This window comes from Elephantulus edwardii, unplaced genomic scaffold (assembly GCF_000299155.1).
Source record: "Elephantulus edwardii isolate Elephantulus edwardi_28Jun2011 unplaced genomic scaffold, EleEdw1.0 scaffold00091, whole genome shotgun sequence".
NCBI lineage: Eukaryota > Metazoa > Chordata > Mammalia > Macroscelidea > Macroscelididae > Elephantulus > Elephantulus edwardii.
Genome location: NW_006399841.1, coordinates 9,127,892 through 9,145,562, shown reverse-complemented (window position 1 = coordinate 9,145,562; position 17,671 = coordinate 9,127,892). Strand labels below are relative to the sequence as shown.

At 41.6% G+C, this 17,671-nt stretch overlaps 1 protein-coding gene across 8 annotated transcripts in view; it reads left to right on the top strand.

Moving 5' to 3' along the window:
* Positions 1-7,896: 7,896 nt before the first annotated feature.
* RBMS3 (RNA binding motif, single stranded interacting protein 3) overlaps positions 7,897-17,671 on the top strand; it is an 844,595-nt gene continuing 834,820 nt past the window's right edge. For 4 of the 8 annotated variants that reach the window (XM_006890637.1, XM_006890632.1, XM_006890635.1 and 1 more), the window contains exon 1: positions 8,275-8,349. In XM_006890637.1, coding sequence (XP_006890699.1) covers positions 8,275-8,349 — 75 coding nt within the window. Of the gene's footprint in view, positions 8,350-17,671 lie in introns of all 8 variants that reach the window. The other 4 variants (XM_006890636.1, XM_006890630.1, XM_006890634.1 and 1 more) reach the window with 3 other exon arrangements.

The following is a 17,671-nucleotide window of genomic DNA, read 5'->3' as shown; positions in this document are numbered from 1 at the left end:
CACTAAAGGAGGTGACTTTTCATAACTTGAAGCTTGATTCAGGTACTGATATGCATTTCATTTATATTAATGTTATCATTTCTGGTCATCTTAAAATTTCTTCCAAAATAACAAAAAGCTATACTCGAATGCTCATAGGATACTGCAATATATGTATGTTTGTATGTGTGTGTGTGTTCACATACATACACATATACACATACATACACAACATATTTAAATTTCATTTATCTCCAGTAATTCAGGGCATGTTTATTTACTACCAAACTGGAAAATGCTAATATTTATCATCAATAACCCGTTGTAGAGGAAAAATTTAACTGTTGCTATTTTGGGTATTTTTTCTATTCTCTTTATATACTTAATTCAGATTTGAAGATATACGGCATATCTAGTATAATCTAATTTCTTCCCTTAGATATTCAACTGAATCTTTTTCCGTATGAAAATGTTTTTTTAAAGTATTACTTGTGTGGTTATAACCTATTTGTGATTTTATTTAACCCACATGTTAAGAGTTAGAAATTTCAGATTCTTAATTTGACCCTAAAATGCTAAATCTGATGATCTTTTTAATACGTCCTAAAACTGAAGCTGCTAGGTAAAAATGGATGGAGATGTCGGGGATAATGCATTTTTAATTGTTATTAAGAAACCTAGACATTTTTTGGGAATTTATGAGTGTCCCCACCTCTTCAGACCAGCACAACTACGGTATTTCCTTTCATGTCATTAACTTGTGATGCAAATAGTTTATGCTGTGTGATAGGACATGTCTGTGCTTTTTGAGTTTCCAAAATAACACATGCATTACATGTTTTAACCAACTGTATAATTCCATCTCCCCAGTATTATTTTTATAAGCATTGGAGTGTGTGTGTGTGTGAGTGTGTGTGTTTTTATTTATGTGGGCACATTATTCCTGAGAAATACAATATTTAAGTCATAGGGGGAGAAAGATGGTCAATATTTTTCTGTGCTATTTAGAGCCTCAGAAGACCATTGGAGGGTCAGCTCTGAGTCAGTTAGAATTTGAGGTTTATGAGAGAATAGACAGTGGCTGAGGCCAACACAGAAAGATAAAGACAGGTGTGCACCTGCATGCATGCACGCGTGCGCGCGCACACACACACACGCACACACACACAGAGGGAGAGGGACAGGGACAGAGGTAGATTTTCCAACTTAAGACATAAAAGGTGATCTCTTTTGGTTTTATGAGAAAGTTTACAAATCACTGTGAAATTATACAGAATGAATAAATTGGATTTGGGTCCATACAGACCTGAACCAAGAATTTTCCTTTGCTAGTTTGTAAATGGATGAACATGGATAGAGTAGTTCACTTTTTTCTTACTCAACATCCTCAATGGTAAAGCATAAAAAACCCCATCATATTTATAACCCACGTGCTTCTGAGTTTTAACTACAGAAATGATCTTCTGGTTCGCTTTTTTGGAGTCACTCTCTGCCTGGTGCAAATGGTTAATGTAGTCAAGTGCTTTCTTCTTGTGGCTCCTGCGTATCAGTTTATGCTTCCATCAGAGACTAGGCTAGAGAATCAAACAACGGAAGTTAAAATAGTTTCCATGTACCACTTTTGCTTCTATCTGAAGGGCCATAGAAGGTTCCATAGGCACATTGGCTTTAAATGGAATGAAAAGTGTGGTAATAGTAGTTTTAATGGACAATGCACAGACCTAACATAAGTAATAGTAAGAAACAACACACACCCACCCCCAGGATAACAGTGATTGGCATTGAGTTGGAACCCACTCGTAGAAGACCCACCAGTAGGGTTTCATACACATGGTGACCTCGTAGGACAGAGTGAAATGGCTCACTTCACACCCATGGTGACATCATAGGACAGAGTGGAATGGCTCACTTCACACCCATGGTGACCTCGTAGGTCAGAGTGGAATGGGTCAGTTCACACCCATGACTCAGACATGTATACACCAGTGTGTATGATGGCACTTTTCACAATAACAAAAAGGTGGAAATAAGCTAAATGTGCATTAGCAGATGATTGAGTGTTAAATGAAAATGTGGTTGTCCAAATAATATAATATTATTTTGACATATACGGAAACAAAATCTTGATATGTGCTTTAGAGCATAGTTGGACCTTGGGAATAGTATCCTGAGTAAAATAAAACTTAAACAACAACAAACAAACAAAAACCCAAATGAACCAGAACACAAACATAATGGTCATCAAGTGGGCACAGACCCATCACGGACTCTCCAGTGGGTTTTGGAGGCTGCAGAACACATGGGACGAGGTTTTCCACCCCTGTCTTTTGAGTGGCTGATGTTCTTGACCACCTGAGAAGTGCCACCTTTGGGTTGGCAGCACAACTGTATACAGCTCACACCACACAGCCATGAAAGGCCAAGTACTGTATGATCTGTCTTTTTTAAGTTTTTCTACTAGTTTATTTACAAAATTCAAATACAAATTTGAACTAATTCTTTCAATTTCTCTCACCCCCCCATCAAATTGTACAACCCAATGATTAATCCCCCCTCCCCCTGCACATCCACATCCCTCTGCTTCCAGCCTCTCCCACCCCTCCTGGATCCTTATACTCATTCTACAGTAACAATTTTATACAACATTTATCCTTCTGAGACTGAGTTAGTTCACTCAGCATAATGCTCTCCAGTCCTTCCCAAGATAGGTAATAATTTACAAAGTTATTGCTCCTGCGTGCTGCATAGTATTCCATTGTGTGAATGTATCATAATTTCTCAATACATTCGCTTGTGGTTGGACATTTTGTCTCATGCTCATATCCAAGGAATCTAGAATAGACGATTAGAAATAGGCCAGTTTATTTATGGATACCGAGGAGGAAGAGATACAGGGGAAAGTCATTGTTTAGGTGTGTCTATTATTTGTTGTTGTTGTTAGGAGACATCAAGTTGACTAAGACCCACCATGACCTTTGAACAACAAACGTATACCTGCCCTAACCTCTGCTATGCTCATGATCTCTGCCACCTCAAGCTCAGTCACTGCCAATCCAGTTTGTGAGGATCTTCCCCTTTTTGACTAATTCTCTACTTTCCCTCTCTTGATGTCTTTCTCCAAAGACTGGTGTCTCTTGACAGCACACTCTATGTGTATGACACAAGCTTTCACCAGCATTATTTCTAAAGATGTCAGTTAGTTGGACAGTGGTGACTTGGCGGGGCGTGTTGCTAGAAGCTCTGTTATCAGTATTTCCAACACAATGAAGGTTACCTGTTGTGGACAGGTTTCAGCCGAGCTTCCAGACCAAGACAGACTTAAAAGCAGGATTGGTCATCCACTGTTGAAATAACAGACTGCTGAAATCTATTGTTGTGTACCGTGGTGTTGGAGCTGATGCATAGCTGACCCTCCAGCAGGTTTTCAGAGGCAGTTGGTCACACAGCAAGGGATTGTCCGTCCTTCTCCAGCAGAGCATCTGGTGAATTTGAACCTCATGCCTTTGGGACTGCAGCGCAGTTTCTTACCAGTGGGCCACCAGAGGTATTACTGATAGAAAATTTTGGAGGAGGTTCTAGTGAGAGTTGACATACAACTGTCCCTGAAGTATTATACTTGAATAAAGAATTGGCAAAGGCTGTTTTTTTGTGTGTGTGTGACAGTAGAATGTGTGGGACCAAATATAAGGTCATAGACCAAAGGAAGAAGCAGAAGACAGTTTTCCAGGACAACTGTCCCTGGAATGTAGGATATATGTATGAGCAATGTGATGCCTCTATAAAATCTTAAATCAAGGTTAGTTTTAGTATATGAATTTGTCTACTGTTGTCAGCCAGTTGAGTTGGTGATATTTCCATTTTTATCAGTCTGAGGTCCAAAATTATTGTTGTTATATGCCACTGGATCATGTAACAGCTGTGGGCATAACCGACCTGGACTCTGTCTTCTCTTGTGTCATCCTCATCAACTGTGACACACTTGGGACCATTGCTGCAGTCACTGTGTCAATGCATCTTGTTGAAGGGTCTTCCTCTCTTTTGATGACTCTCCATCTTTCTTTTTTTTAATTGAGATTTTATTGAAAGTTTATAAAGAACTCAGATTTCCATTCATTCACTGTTGCACATTTTCCTCCTTGCCTCCCCTTCCCACCTCCCCCCAATTCCTTTTTTTCTTTGGGATAAAAACTCTTTCATTGTTATACAGTCCAGACCACTTTACTATGCAGCTCTTATTCTGGACTCTTGTCATGCCAATAATACCTAATCATATATTCCTTTTATACAGTTACCTCCTTCATCTATTTCAATGCTGCGTACATTATTTATCCCCTCTTTTCTTAGTTTCTCCCCAGGCCCCATCCCAGTCTGGTTTTATTACAGTGGCATTATACAGTGTCTGTCTTTTTGTGACTGAAATATTCATTTGGCATAGTGTCCTCCACGGTCACCTATTTTTTTTATGTTATTTCATGAGTTCTTTGTTTTTAAGTGCTGCATAGTATTCCATTGTGTAAATATACCACAGCTTCTCTATCCATTTGTTTGTTGATGGGCACTTGGGTTGTTTCCAACTCTTTGCTTTGTAAACAAAGCAGCAATAAACATTGGTATGCATATATCTTATCTGCTCCAGTGGTAGTTCTAATTTCTTTAGGGTATATTCCCAGAAGTGGAATTGCTGGGTCAAATGGTATTTCTATTTCCAACTTTTTGAGAAAGTGCCGTATTGTCTTCCAGAGTGGTTGCTCCATTTTACACTCCCACCAACAGGGTTCCAGTTTTTCCACAACCTCATCAGCATTTGTTGCTTGCTGCTTTGTTGAATTTTCCTATTCTTACTGGGGTGAGATGATTGATAATCTCATAGTTGTTTTGATTTGCATCTGTCTTAGAGGTAGGGATTTTGAGCATTTCTTTAAGTGTGTGTGTGCCATCTGAATGTCTTCCTTGGTAAAGTGTCTGTTCATATCCTGTGCCTATTTTGCAATTGGGTTGTTTACCTTTATCGTGTTGTGATGTTCCGAGTAGTCTATAAATTCTAGATATAAGTCCCTTATCAGACATGTCATTACCAAATATTTTTTCCCCAGCCTGTGGCTTCCCTTTTTACCCTGTTGGAGAAGATTCTGGATGTGCATAGGGATTTGATTCTTGATTCATCTATATCTATAAAGATTCTCCACGTTTCCAAGCATGATGTCTGCTTCTAAGGAATAGCTTCTCCTAGCAACATGCCTAAAGCGTAAGAAGATGACATTTCATCATCTTTGCCTCCAAGGAGTACTCTAGTTGCACTTTTTCTTTTTGCAAGGTAAATCTGAGTGTTCTTTTGGCCGTCCATGGGATATTCCGTACTCTTGGCCAATACCACAACTCAAAGACAGCCTTCTTTTACTCTTGTACTTACTTATTGTTCAGCTCTCAGATGCATAGCGAAGAGTCGAAAAGATCATGGCCTGAATCAGGTGTACTTTAGTCTTCAGACTGATATCTTTGCTCTTCATTATTTTAGAGAAATCTCTGACAACAGACATTTCCAATGCAGTAGGTCTCCCGTGACTGCTAGTACTAAGGATATCGATTGTTGATCCAAGCAAGATGAAATCATTGACAGCGTCAGTCTTTCACCTTCTATCATGATGTTACCCACTGGCCGAGTGGTGAGGACTGTTGTTGATGTTGAGATGTAATCCATACTGAGTGTTGTTGATCTTCTAAAGCAAACGTTTCAAACCCTCCTCACTTTGAGCAAACAAGGTTGTGCCATCTGTTTAACTCAAGTTTTTGTTGAGTGTTCCTCTGACCCTGATGGCATATTTCTCTTCACAGAATCCAGCTTCATGAATTATATGCTCAGCATAGTGACTGAATAGGGATGGAAAAAGGGGACATCCCTGGCACACACCGTTCCTGATTTTAAACCATGTACTGTGCCCTTTCTCTGTTCAAACAACAACTTCTTCATCTAGATATAGATTTTATTTTTTTTTTAACATAGTTAAGTGTTCTGGGATTCCCATTCTTCTCAGTGTTAGCCCTTTGAAAACGTGGCTGGAGTTGACTGAATTGTTGCAGTGCTGGCATTGGCAGGACTCTGAACTCCTGTCCTTTCAGCCTCTCTCCCTTTCTGTTATTCTAGTCAAAAGAAAAACACTCAACTATACACCATCTTTACTCTCTCCAAGCAGCATCCCTACGTTCTCAAAGCTTCCAGAACCAAGTTGTCCTAAAGAGAACTCCATTGCCTCAGGGGAGGTAAGGCATGCACTTGGATGGACACCACCTGTACACGTCCATGGCCATGCTCTGTAGCGTCCATTCCATCTCATAGCGACCCTGTGAGACCCTACCCCCTAGGGTTTCCAAGGCTGCACAATATCTACAGAAGCAGACTGCCACCTGGCACTCCTGCAGAGCTGCCCATAGGTTCGAACCACTGACCTTTTGGGTTAGTAACCCAGAGCCTATCCTCTAGGCCAGCGGGGCATCTTCACCCTGTGTGCAGCAGGCTAGATGTCTCCATGGTTATTGATTAGGACCCTGGATTCGTACCAGAAACTGTTTTATCTGAAAGGATGACTCTGGTTGGGAGCACAGTGGGGCCTTGAAGTAGAGAGGAGCTTGATATTGGTGTGCCCACGCTTTGGGCATGCGTGAGCTCTCTCAGCAAAACACAGCTGGGATGTCTAATTTTAGCCTTGCCCGCCCTGAAAAGGGACCCTTTAAGAAATATATTTTCTCTGAAACAATTTCTATTGTAATGTAGCAGCTGATAGACATGTCAGAATATGACTTATTATTGCGGGGGGGGACCTCTGCCAAGTAATTATGATTTTTGTCCTTTTTTTAAAAAAAAATGGAGATGGTATCAGCAAAGCAATTAAAACACCCATGAACCAAAATAAGCATAAAAGAATTTCAATGGGGAGAGACGTAGTGATTTTATTTATATTTATCAAGAAACTGGTAAACCCAAAGAGGTTTTGATTTCTGCAAAATGAGTGCCATGGCAGGAATTGCGCTTTCTGATGGGCTAAGTTGAGCTTTGCTGTGTGATGCTGCATGGCTTGTTAACAGTCGCCTGGAGTGGACCCGCTCTACAATTTCTTCAATACTTAACCTCCTCCATGTCCTTCAGGAAGTAAAGGTTAGTTGGTAAAGCAGGTATTGAATTCTCTGGCTTCCGTGTGTTAGCAGGTTTTGAACGCATTTGGGACACTCTTTTTTTTCCATTTTAAGTGGCAAGGTTGGTCCCTCTGCCTTCTCCCACCGCCCTCCACCCCACCCCTCTCCCTTCCCTCCCACAGTCTTCCCTTTTGCTTAGCGGCGGCGTGTCTTACCTTAGAACTTGGCCAGGGGAGAGAAGAAGGCAGCTCTAGCGTGGGGTCGGTGCCAGGAGGGCAAGGCAGGGATGCAGCGCCTGCATCTCCGAGCGCCCCAGGTTCAGTCCCCGCGGCAGCCACGCTGCTGCAGAAATCGCCTTGCTATTCCAGATAGCCAGCAGAGGGAATCGCAAGTTTGCTTGCAGCAGGGGCTGGAGCAGCCTTTTTTTCTTGGAGGAAATAGTGCAGCCTTCTGGACTGCGTACGTCCCTGGAGAGGCTCTCAGGGTTCCACCCACCGGCTGCAAAGACGGGAAGTGAATCCAAGGACAGACCCTGGACACCATGTCACTCTGGGCGGCACAGAGCAGCCACTGAGCTGTGCAGGGGGGGTTGTTTTGTTTTGTTTTTGTTTTTCTTTTTTCCCCCCTTTCCCTTTTTCTTTTTTCTTTAATTTCCCCTCTTTCTTTTCTTTTTCCCCCTCCCCGTCCCTTTTTGGGTTTTTTTTTCTCTTCTCTTTTTCTTAAAGGTGGGGAAAGAAAGTGGAGGAAGCTAAACAGCAAGGATTCAGAGTTGTGCTCAAAGGACTTTGATTTTTTCCCCCCCTTTCCCTTTTACAAACGCTGGGAATTGACATCACTCCAGACAGCCTGCTTGGAGAACACACTGCTTCGTCTCAAGTGGACCCAGCGGCTGGGAGAAGCCTGAGGATTTGGGGAGACTCTGGGGGCACCTTTCCTTTCCCCCTACGCCCCCACCTATCCCCCCCTTTTTCTTTTTCTTTTTTTTTTTTTTTGGTGTGTTTCTTTTTCACATTCTTGCTGTGCTGAAACTGGGGGAGCGGTGAGGACCAGGAGTCACCGGCAGCCTCATCAGTCACCGACTGTCAGGACTCGGTGTAAGAGGAACCGGCCCGGGGCACTGAACCCTCACATCCAGTCCCCTTCCTCGGAGACCGAGATTCCAGCTACATGGGCAAACGCCTGGATCAGCCACAAATGTACCCACAGTACACTTACTACTACCCTCACTATCTCCAAACCAAGGTACGGCTCACCCCGGGCTGCCGGGCAGCGTGGTCTCTGCAGCTGGGATGGGGGACCTGGCAGGGCGGGTGGAGGCTCCCCGGCCCTAGCGCAGCCCCCTCCCCGCCTCTGGGGAGCTCATGAGGCCGGAGAGGAGGGGAGCGAGCAGCGAACCCCGAAGGGCGGCTTTCTCAGTCACTGGAGCTAACAGTTTCACTCCAGGTCCTTTGTTGTTGTTTGACTGGCTCGGTGTTCCTGGAGCCTCCAAATCTTTGCAGATAGGCAGGGCTGAGGCCACATCCCCACCGGGGTGAGCAGGCACGGAATACAGTTTCGGGGCTTTGCTGGTGAGCTGCTCTTTGTCTGCGCCTCGCAGAGGCTTTCCCCTCTGGATAGGACGGGCGCTCTGGGGTGGGGGCCGCAAACTTTTAATCGCGGAGGATAGAGTGCACATGGGGTGTGGGCAGGCGCGGGGCGCTGGCCAAAGTCTTCGAGTTTGTTTGGATGCGTCTTGGTTTCCCTTCGCCTCTTACCTTTTAGTTTGTGTCTGTGTTGATCAGGGTGCTAGGGTCTGAACTGAGCGGTTTTACAATAGGGATTTTTAAATGTTTTTTTTTCATTTTTTTTACTTTCTATGGCTGTGGGGTGAAGGAGGCCTGGGTCTTGAAAGGAGGAGTGTAAAGTGATGGTAATTGGACTTGAATTGGTTAAATACTCGAGGCTTCCTGTGTCTGAGCTCAAATGGTCATTAGGGGGTCAGGGGCAAGGCAAGTCCCCACAGCTTAGGAGTGGCCAGTGCCAACCTGAACTTCAGCCTGCAGTAAAGACAGCAGAGGGGCTCACAGGTGTGAAGCCACAGCTCTGATGGTCAGCACTGGACTGACTTGAGGGGGCTTCAGGGCTGGAGGAGGATTTGTCCCCATCGTGCATGCTTTCTATGTCTTTACAGAGGACTCCACTTGGCATTGCGTTAGCCAGACTCCTCTGTCTTCGTAACAAATATGCCCACAGTGAGCAAGGCGTGCGGGAGTAATCTGTGCTGTCCCCAGGACTGCTTGATATGATTAGGGGTTGGTAATTCGTGTTCTCATTTATTCTGTCTCATCAAACAATGCCTATTTGTAAGCCAGATCGGTCGGCGGCACACTTTCATTATTATATTAAAGGCTGTGCGGGTCCCTCCCCCCTTTCTCTCTCATTCAGTCGCTCTGTGATCTGTCTTGCCCCTCCAAGGTCGGCCCACATTGCTGTTGGCCTTTGTGAGGGTTTATTTTGTGCTGCTGTGGCTTAAATAGGCGAGCCCTCCTGTTCCACTGCCTTGAGTTTTAACTCTTTGGGGAATTGGAGAGAAGGCTGCCTGCTATTCCTCAAGGGAACGGCAAAGCCAGGGCAAGTGGAAACGAGGAAATGTTGGGTCCTTTCCCACCACCCCCAAAGACACAAAAACAATAACCGCAAGATTGGGGTGAGAAGAATGAGGCATTCCATCCCTTTTACTCATCTGGCTGGCTAATTTTAAAAAATTGCTTCAAATATCATGGTGTCTATGTAGTGCTTGTGTTGTGCTGAAGAATATATTCACAAAGGAAACTTCAGACCCAAATGAATGAAAAGGGTTGCTTCTCTGCACGAGATCTTTTTTTTAGCCTATAACTGGCAGGAAATAACGGATGCTGTACACATTTCGTAAGGACAGGGCTTCAGGATGAGCTGCCCTGGTGGGCAGCGTGTGTGTGCGTGTACATGCTGTGAGGGTGAGTGAGGAGGAAGAGTAGGAGGGTAAAAGAAGGGCACCTGGAGCATAGAGTACGGTTTTTTATCTCTTTGGGATCCACTATAGTTGGGTGTAGTATAGACAGACAGCATCTGGATCTTGTTACTTCCGAGCTCCCTCAAGCCATCAACTTCTGGAACCTTTTCAGAGAAGTTAGGTCCATTAGGCATCTTAAGCTGATATTTGGGTAATCGGATATCAGCGTGATGAGGCATATAAGGTCCACTATTTTGGCTATTGCAGTAGTTCACGTCGATTATCATGTTGTAAAAATTCGACAGGGCAGTGAAGTTGTCAAATGTTGTATGGTGGCTCTGAAATGACAGATATTGAAAACATTCTTGGAAGCCAGAGATGTTAAAATGTGCCCCCTCCCCTTTTGAAAGTAGGCTGTAGAGGGAACAGGAGGAAGGCCAATGTACAATTATATTTTAGAGCAGGAGGACTTTCTGACAGGAATAATAATATATAGGGGAGAGAGTGAGGCCTGGGATAGCTGCAGAGTGACTGAGTATTTGACCCTCATATTCATGTTCACCAAATGTAATGTATAATGAGGGAAATACATGTTACTTATATTTGTTTTGTTAGGCTCGGCAGAATTCATAAAAACCACTCTTTTTCAGCATTATTTACAATTATAACCCACTTGTCAGAACTACTTATAATAATGCTAGTATACAGAAGGCATTTATATATAATTGATAAAAATAAAATTCTATGGTTTATAAAAACAATATATCCTGGCAATATCATGCTTCACATTGTTCTTAAAACTAATCTCCTCCTCCCCCAGTACATCAGAACTAGTTGTTGACATTAACTTTTATTGGGAAAATGCTCAAAGCTTTTAAAGAACAGAAATATTATTATTGCATTCACTCAGAAAATGCACGAGTATAGAACTTTATTTTAAAATACAAGTCATTGTGGATACAGCTGGTATTTTTTTATGATAAAAGATGAAAATGGGATTTTGGGCGGGGGAGCGGAGGTATAGATTTTTCTGTTCACCGAAATGTTTATGAAAGTTTTTGGAAACTTGGGCCACTTTCTTGACTTCTCTGGTACTGTAACATTTCAGTATTTTGCATTCAATCTCTTAACTGTGTTGCCAAAAAAGTAGTAATAATATACGTATGCTTCTTGCCCAAGTACTCCCCAAATATTTCAAATATGTTATCATATCAGAAAAAATACGTATGTGAGTAAAAAAAGGATAAAACTAAGAAAAAGTGCCTCACTTGAGATTTGCCTTTGTTAACCATGTCTGTAGATAGCTCTTCTCTTAGATTTCTCATATTGAAATTCTCATATTTCCTTTCCTTTTCCATCTTTTTTTTTTCTTTTACAAAGCAACAATTTCAAGAGAGAATATTATTTTTGGTTATGGATTAATTTAAAAACATCTTAATTACATACTATATAAATAAGAGGTATCACTTGTTTTAAAACATAGTTTTCTCAAAGCATATTTAATGGGAAGATGACTGAGGGCCCAGTGTACCCAGCCAACTTAAGAGAGTATGAAGAGCTCATCTGATCTAGTGATGAACACATAGTTAGACTTGACTAAGACCTATGTTTTTCAAATATTTTGTTATAGTTTATCCAATACAACCTGTTACTATTGCCTGATGGGATACAAAGTGAATTTCATGCTGTACTTAAGGTACATTCTTGCAGAAAGGGTGATTCTCAGAAAGACAAATTCTCCAAACTAGGAAAGTCAAATTGGATAAAGCATGGTCTTAGTCTTCTGAATGGAAATTTTGTAGACCTTTGAGGAAAACAGATACTCCTCTCATTTGCACTATTTGGAAAGTTGTAGGTGTTTTCATAAAGTTGGAACATTTGTTTAAGCAATGCAGACGGTCCTGTTTCCCAAACTCTCACCAATTTCCTCAGATTTTACACTTCCCAATTTAGTCTGTTTTAAGTAGACCTGATGCATACAGTTTCTAATCACATTGCCTTTACATGCACTTAGTGTGTTCTCTATGATCTTCTGGTTCCCCAGAAGGTCTACAAGAAAAGAATTCAAAGGACAAACCCCTGGCAAGGTTTCTCTAGATGAGGGTACTCAGTTTGTGTTCTGAGCCTGGTGTGAAGTAGGGGTTAGGTGTGAGGAGTCATTTATCAAATGCACTGTGATTTCAGCCCGAATTTCCAACCATGTGCAGCGTGGACTGTGTAAGTGCAGCAGGAGCCCAGCTGTGTCACAAGATGTACAGACTTGAGGTTCCTTCAGGAGAAGCGTGGCCTCAAGTACCTGAGGACACTCCACGCCAGAAGCAAAACAAAGCAGCTCCTTAACACACTTCTTACACAAGAAAACATAGAGAATCTTGGAGAACCATGGAGAGGGAGGGAATGAGTTTAGAATTTCCTTACTACTTCCTGACTCAGATTTGCACTGATAGAGTTGGGAATGTACCAGCTGTTTAAAAACAGCCTCGAAAACTCCCAAGTTCTATTTCCTTTTGAAAACCTGAAACACACAAAGCTGGTTTTCTAAAAAATCTTGCAGAGATAGATTATAAACTTTTTTTTTGTTTTGGCACAATTCAAAAATATTTCATTTCAGGGAAGTCATATGATACACTGAAACTATGATAAGTCTTGTTTCATTTTTTTTAATATATGGAATTTTGATGGGTTTTAAATCAGAGAAAAATAAGCAAAGGAGGCTTCCCTTCCTTTTAAGTTTGTTGCTTTTTCTATTTTTTTCCCCCTCACTCGGGTCTTTCTTATGATGAAACTGTGTACAGTTCTCAGGCACACTTTGCAGATTTTCTTGTAATTGTATCTAGAGAACACCAAATTCTGTTCCTCCACAAAGATAGAAGCCATGTGAAAAGTTGACGGCATTATTTTCTGTAGAAGAATTCCAGTTCTAGAGGAAACACTGTGCATAATTCTTTTAATGGCATCTTTCAAAGCACTGGAATTCTGCTTGCTTTTAGTTTGGAGGAAAAAAAAGGAACAAAATTAGAAATCAAAATTATTTTCACCAAATAATAAAATCTGTTTGAGGAGTGAGGGTGGGGTGACTCGTAGGGAAGGACTCTGAGCATGAGAAGAGAGAGAATCTGCAAGTTCATGTCAAGTCTTTCTGGCTCCAGGAATTCTAGAAAGCTTCACTGTTACACGAACACAATTCTACACAGTCTTTCTTAACGTTATCAGTCCTTTTGGCAGACAGAGGGCAGAGTCACAATCCAGCCTATACCAAACTCTAATACAATCCACTCTTCCTCTTTAAACTCAAGCTTTTTTTTAGCGCCAAACTTTTATTCAGGGTAAATGGCTGATGTTTATCCACAATTGGCTTCGAGTACTACATTAAAATTGTGTTTTGTAACAGTCTCCTAAGTCACAGCTGTATGTGATTAAATAGTGTAATAGCAAAAGCATGTGAGAATAGACGTTTTTATGCTATAGCTTTTGCATGGCAAGAGTGCAGATGGAGCTGAAGGAGAGTCCCAGACCAGGATTGGCTTCATGTGGTCAAGGACGAGCATTGAGGATGGATCGTGCTATTTTTTTTTTCTTGCCGTGATGAGAAAAAAGTTTCAACAGTTTCTGATGTGCTTAAAAGAGATACTTTCCAAAAATGGCAACAGGCACATAGTGCAATTGCTTTGAGAACGATGGCGTGTATGTGCCGTTTAATGAGAGAGCGGCCAGGTACCAAATGTGTCTGACTCTAATGCATATGGAAAGATCAGAAGTTATTCCATTCTCCCAGCCAAAGCAAGTTTCTCATTTGTGCTGTGAAATTATAAAAGCGTCTCTTCTCTGTTTTCTGCTGCCTTTTTCTGTGGAACTATAGTAAGGAAAGTGACAGGCCATTTATACTTAAAGGAAAGGTGGCGAGGCAGTAAAGATCAGCCTCTTAAGATAGTTGGCTGTGGGTGTCTTTTTAAAAGACATTCCATTTTTGTTGCCGCTGCTAAAATTACCCAGTTACACAGGAGACACAACTTTGGGTTCCATTTCTTTATCAGAGATGTTAAAGTAAAGAGGCTTGCATTTCCCATGGAATGCTTTTACAGTGGTGCTTTACATGACTGTTGGTTCATAGAGACAATTATCTCTTGAATGTAGGATTTATTAATAAGTGATTGATTCCTTGTGATTAGCCTAAAAATAAAGCTACAGAGTTGGTTAGACACAGGAAAGTATAATTTTGTTCAGGTTATTTTTAAATTTTATTTTCAAATTTTCCTTTTTTTCAAGGTGATACTGACAGAGGAATAGCTCACATATTTTAAAAAATAATGTTTTGTATTACTAATAGGTTTGTTTTTCTGGAAGTTCATAGCATATGGATTCAGATATAACAGTAAAGTGTTGGTAATTCAAGGTATCTATCAGTCTCCGATATAGTCAGATTTAAAGGTTATGGATAATAAAAGGTGAGGCTTCTGTTACTCTTTGGGGAAATCCCCTGATTTCTGTGTCAGTGCCCTGGTATCCAGGTCAGGTTCTCTGAGGTCCCTGCCAGGTGGAGCGTCTGTGACTTTGCAGGGTTCACTCTGTAACACATGAGCGGTAGTGGGATTGGGAGGTGACCTCAGTGAGGGGAGTTTCGCTCAGTTACCTAACGCCTTCTGCACAGAGCCTCTCAAATGCCGCTTTGCAGACTCTCTGGTGATTTGACAAATTTCACTGTCTGCATCCTTGGCTACATCTAAATCCAGAGCTCTGTAAGAAACGCATCCATCACTTGGGAGTGGGTGGAGAGCAGCTCCCAAGGGTGGAACAAAATGACAGGCATCATTTAATCATTATCATCACAGGCTTTGTTGTTGTAGCTAAAGATTCCTCCCTTGAATGGGGGAAATTAGGGCTCATCCAAAGACTTAATAGTGACAGTGCAATACTTTCCTTTTCCACATTTAATGTCTACTCCACAGGTGGTATACTAGCTGGGGGTTGTACACATGTGGGTAAACCCGCTGAAGGGATGATTGAAATAGGATTGCCACATTAAGTTGCTGAGATCCTTTGTTCCATGAAGAAATTTAGGAGACAATGTAAATATGGAAATAGCAATTTGTTGATGAAATTCTTCTTTTGATGAATTTTTTTTAATTTTAATGAATATTTACAGAGATTTTGGATTTCCATTCATTCACTGTTGTACTTTTCTCTCTGCCCCCCAGTTTGCTCTTCTTCTTGAAAAGTAAAATAAAAATTGAAATTCTTTAGCCTGCAAATCAATTAAACTCTGAAGAGAAGGCTTTAAAACTGAGAAGCTTATTAAGATTATCTTAAATGTCCTTGGTGTTGTATGCCATCCAGTTGAAACCATCTCATAGCTGACCCTCCGGTCTTCAGAGAGAACCACATAGGAGGAGACTCCTCACCCTTCTCCTATGGAGCAGATGGTGGATTTGAACTCAGGCCTTTGCATGTGGCATTGCAGAGCATCCTGTTACTGTTAGGTCACCCGCATGCTTAGAGGAAGAAAATAATAACTTTGACAAGACATCTAAAGAAGAAATTGATCTTCTCCCTTTTTCTTGTTAGATTCCCTATTATTTCACAGAAAGCTTACTGTTAATTAATGAAAGTGACTAGAACCCTGAAGCTTTTGCATGGAATTTTGTTTTGTAAATGACAAATACAAAAGCTAGTCTACATACAATATCAAGGTAATTAGTAGTAGCACTTCTTGTTCTATCAAAACTAAGGCATGATAGATTAAGGTGAACTTGAGCAATACTCTGAATATTGGTAGTAACAGTTTAAGAACCAGTTTTTATTTTTTTTTTTAAAGAATTTCTTCCTCATTATATTATACAGTTAAGAAATTGGGATCTATACCTTATTATCTTAGGAGCCTGGTGGTGCAATGGCTGTAGTGCTCAACTGTTAACCAAGAGGTGAGTGGTTCAAAACCATGGGCTTCTCCACAAGATAAAGATGTGAGGGAGCTCTGGTGGCCAAATGGCAAGAAGCTGTCCTACAATCCCAGAGGTATGTGGTTCAAATCCACCAGATGTTCTGCTGAAGAAGGAGGGGCAATCTCCTCCTGTACCAGTCAGATCTGATTTGACAGTACACACACACACACACAAAGATAAAGATGTGAGACTCTTTTTCCACAAAAATACAATTAAGAGACAAAGTCAAAAGTCACTATAGTTGGGGTCATTCCAATCCATGATGATCTTCTGATATTAGTTTCCTAGGTGATAAATCTTTACAGGAGGAGACTTCCAGAGCAACTGGGGGCTTTGAACCACTCAGTTTTTAGTGAGTAGACCAACATGTCCTACGCTATACCACCAGTGCTCCTTAAGACTCTGGGAAGATCACGGCCTTGAAATCCACTCGTTGTTGTGTATGGCCCGGTTGGAACCGACCCACAGCTGACACTCAGAAGGGTTTTTAGAGGCAACTAATCACACAGGAAGAGATGGCTCATCCTTCTCCCACAGAGTGGCTGGTGGCCTCCAGCTGCTTCATTTTACATCCTACAAGCCTCACTTAGAGTTGCAAAGGAGTCAATGGCTATAGCTTGTACTTGGGGAGCTTAATGTACTAGGTGCATTTCCCCAGCCTTTGCTGACTTATTTGCAAGCTGAATTTAGAAGATGGGCAAAATGTAATGAGAGATTTTGAGAAATCTTCCTGTTGTTTAAAATCCTGTGTACTGCTGTCAATTTGGTGTGGTTATACTGATGATTGATGACAGGACAATGAAAAGGAAATGGAATCGTAGAGAATGCTTATTGTTTATTTCCTGGAACTGCTTACAATATTTTATGGACTTCACTTATTTGTTTGAGCTATTTTTCAAGCTGTCATTAATGCTGATAAACCCTCAAGTTGTTATTGTTTGTGCCATTAAGTCCTCTGAAACTCATATAGACCCTATGTAAAACAGCCCTAAACCCTACTCTATCCTGTGATAATCTTACTGTCTCTGATACACCTACCCCCACTACCCCAGTCACTGAACCAATCCATCTCATAGGGAGTCTTCCTCTCTTAGACTTCACCGTCCTTACTTGCTCTACCTTCCAAAGCATGGCGTCCCTCTCCAAGGACTGATCCCTCCTTGCAACATGTCCAGAGTATGTCAGACAGTTTCAGAATCCCTGCCTCCAAGGACCAGGCTTCACCCTCTCTAGGACAAACTTGTTTGTTCTCTCAGCAGTCCATGGCATATTCAATACTCTTCTCCAGCACCACAGCTCAAAGGCATCAGTTCTCCTTCTGTCCTCCCTAGTCATTGTCCAGCTTTCCCTCAAGTTGTTAGATGCCATCAAATAATTTCCAAGTCGTTGTAACCCAGGCACAGCAGATCCAAATCCTGCTCCATCCTGTGCCATCCTCAGTCATGCTTAAGCACCTGTTGCAAGTCACTGTGTCGCCCGTGCCATTTGGGGTCATTCACTTTTTTCACTGACCCTCAACTTTACCAAACCTTGTATCCTTCTCCAGGCAGTCCCTTCTGATAGCATCTCCTATAAATATGGTGAGAATTTGTTTGCTTTATATGTATATATTCTAAAACTCCTCACCATATATATTATATATAAATGCATATTA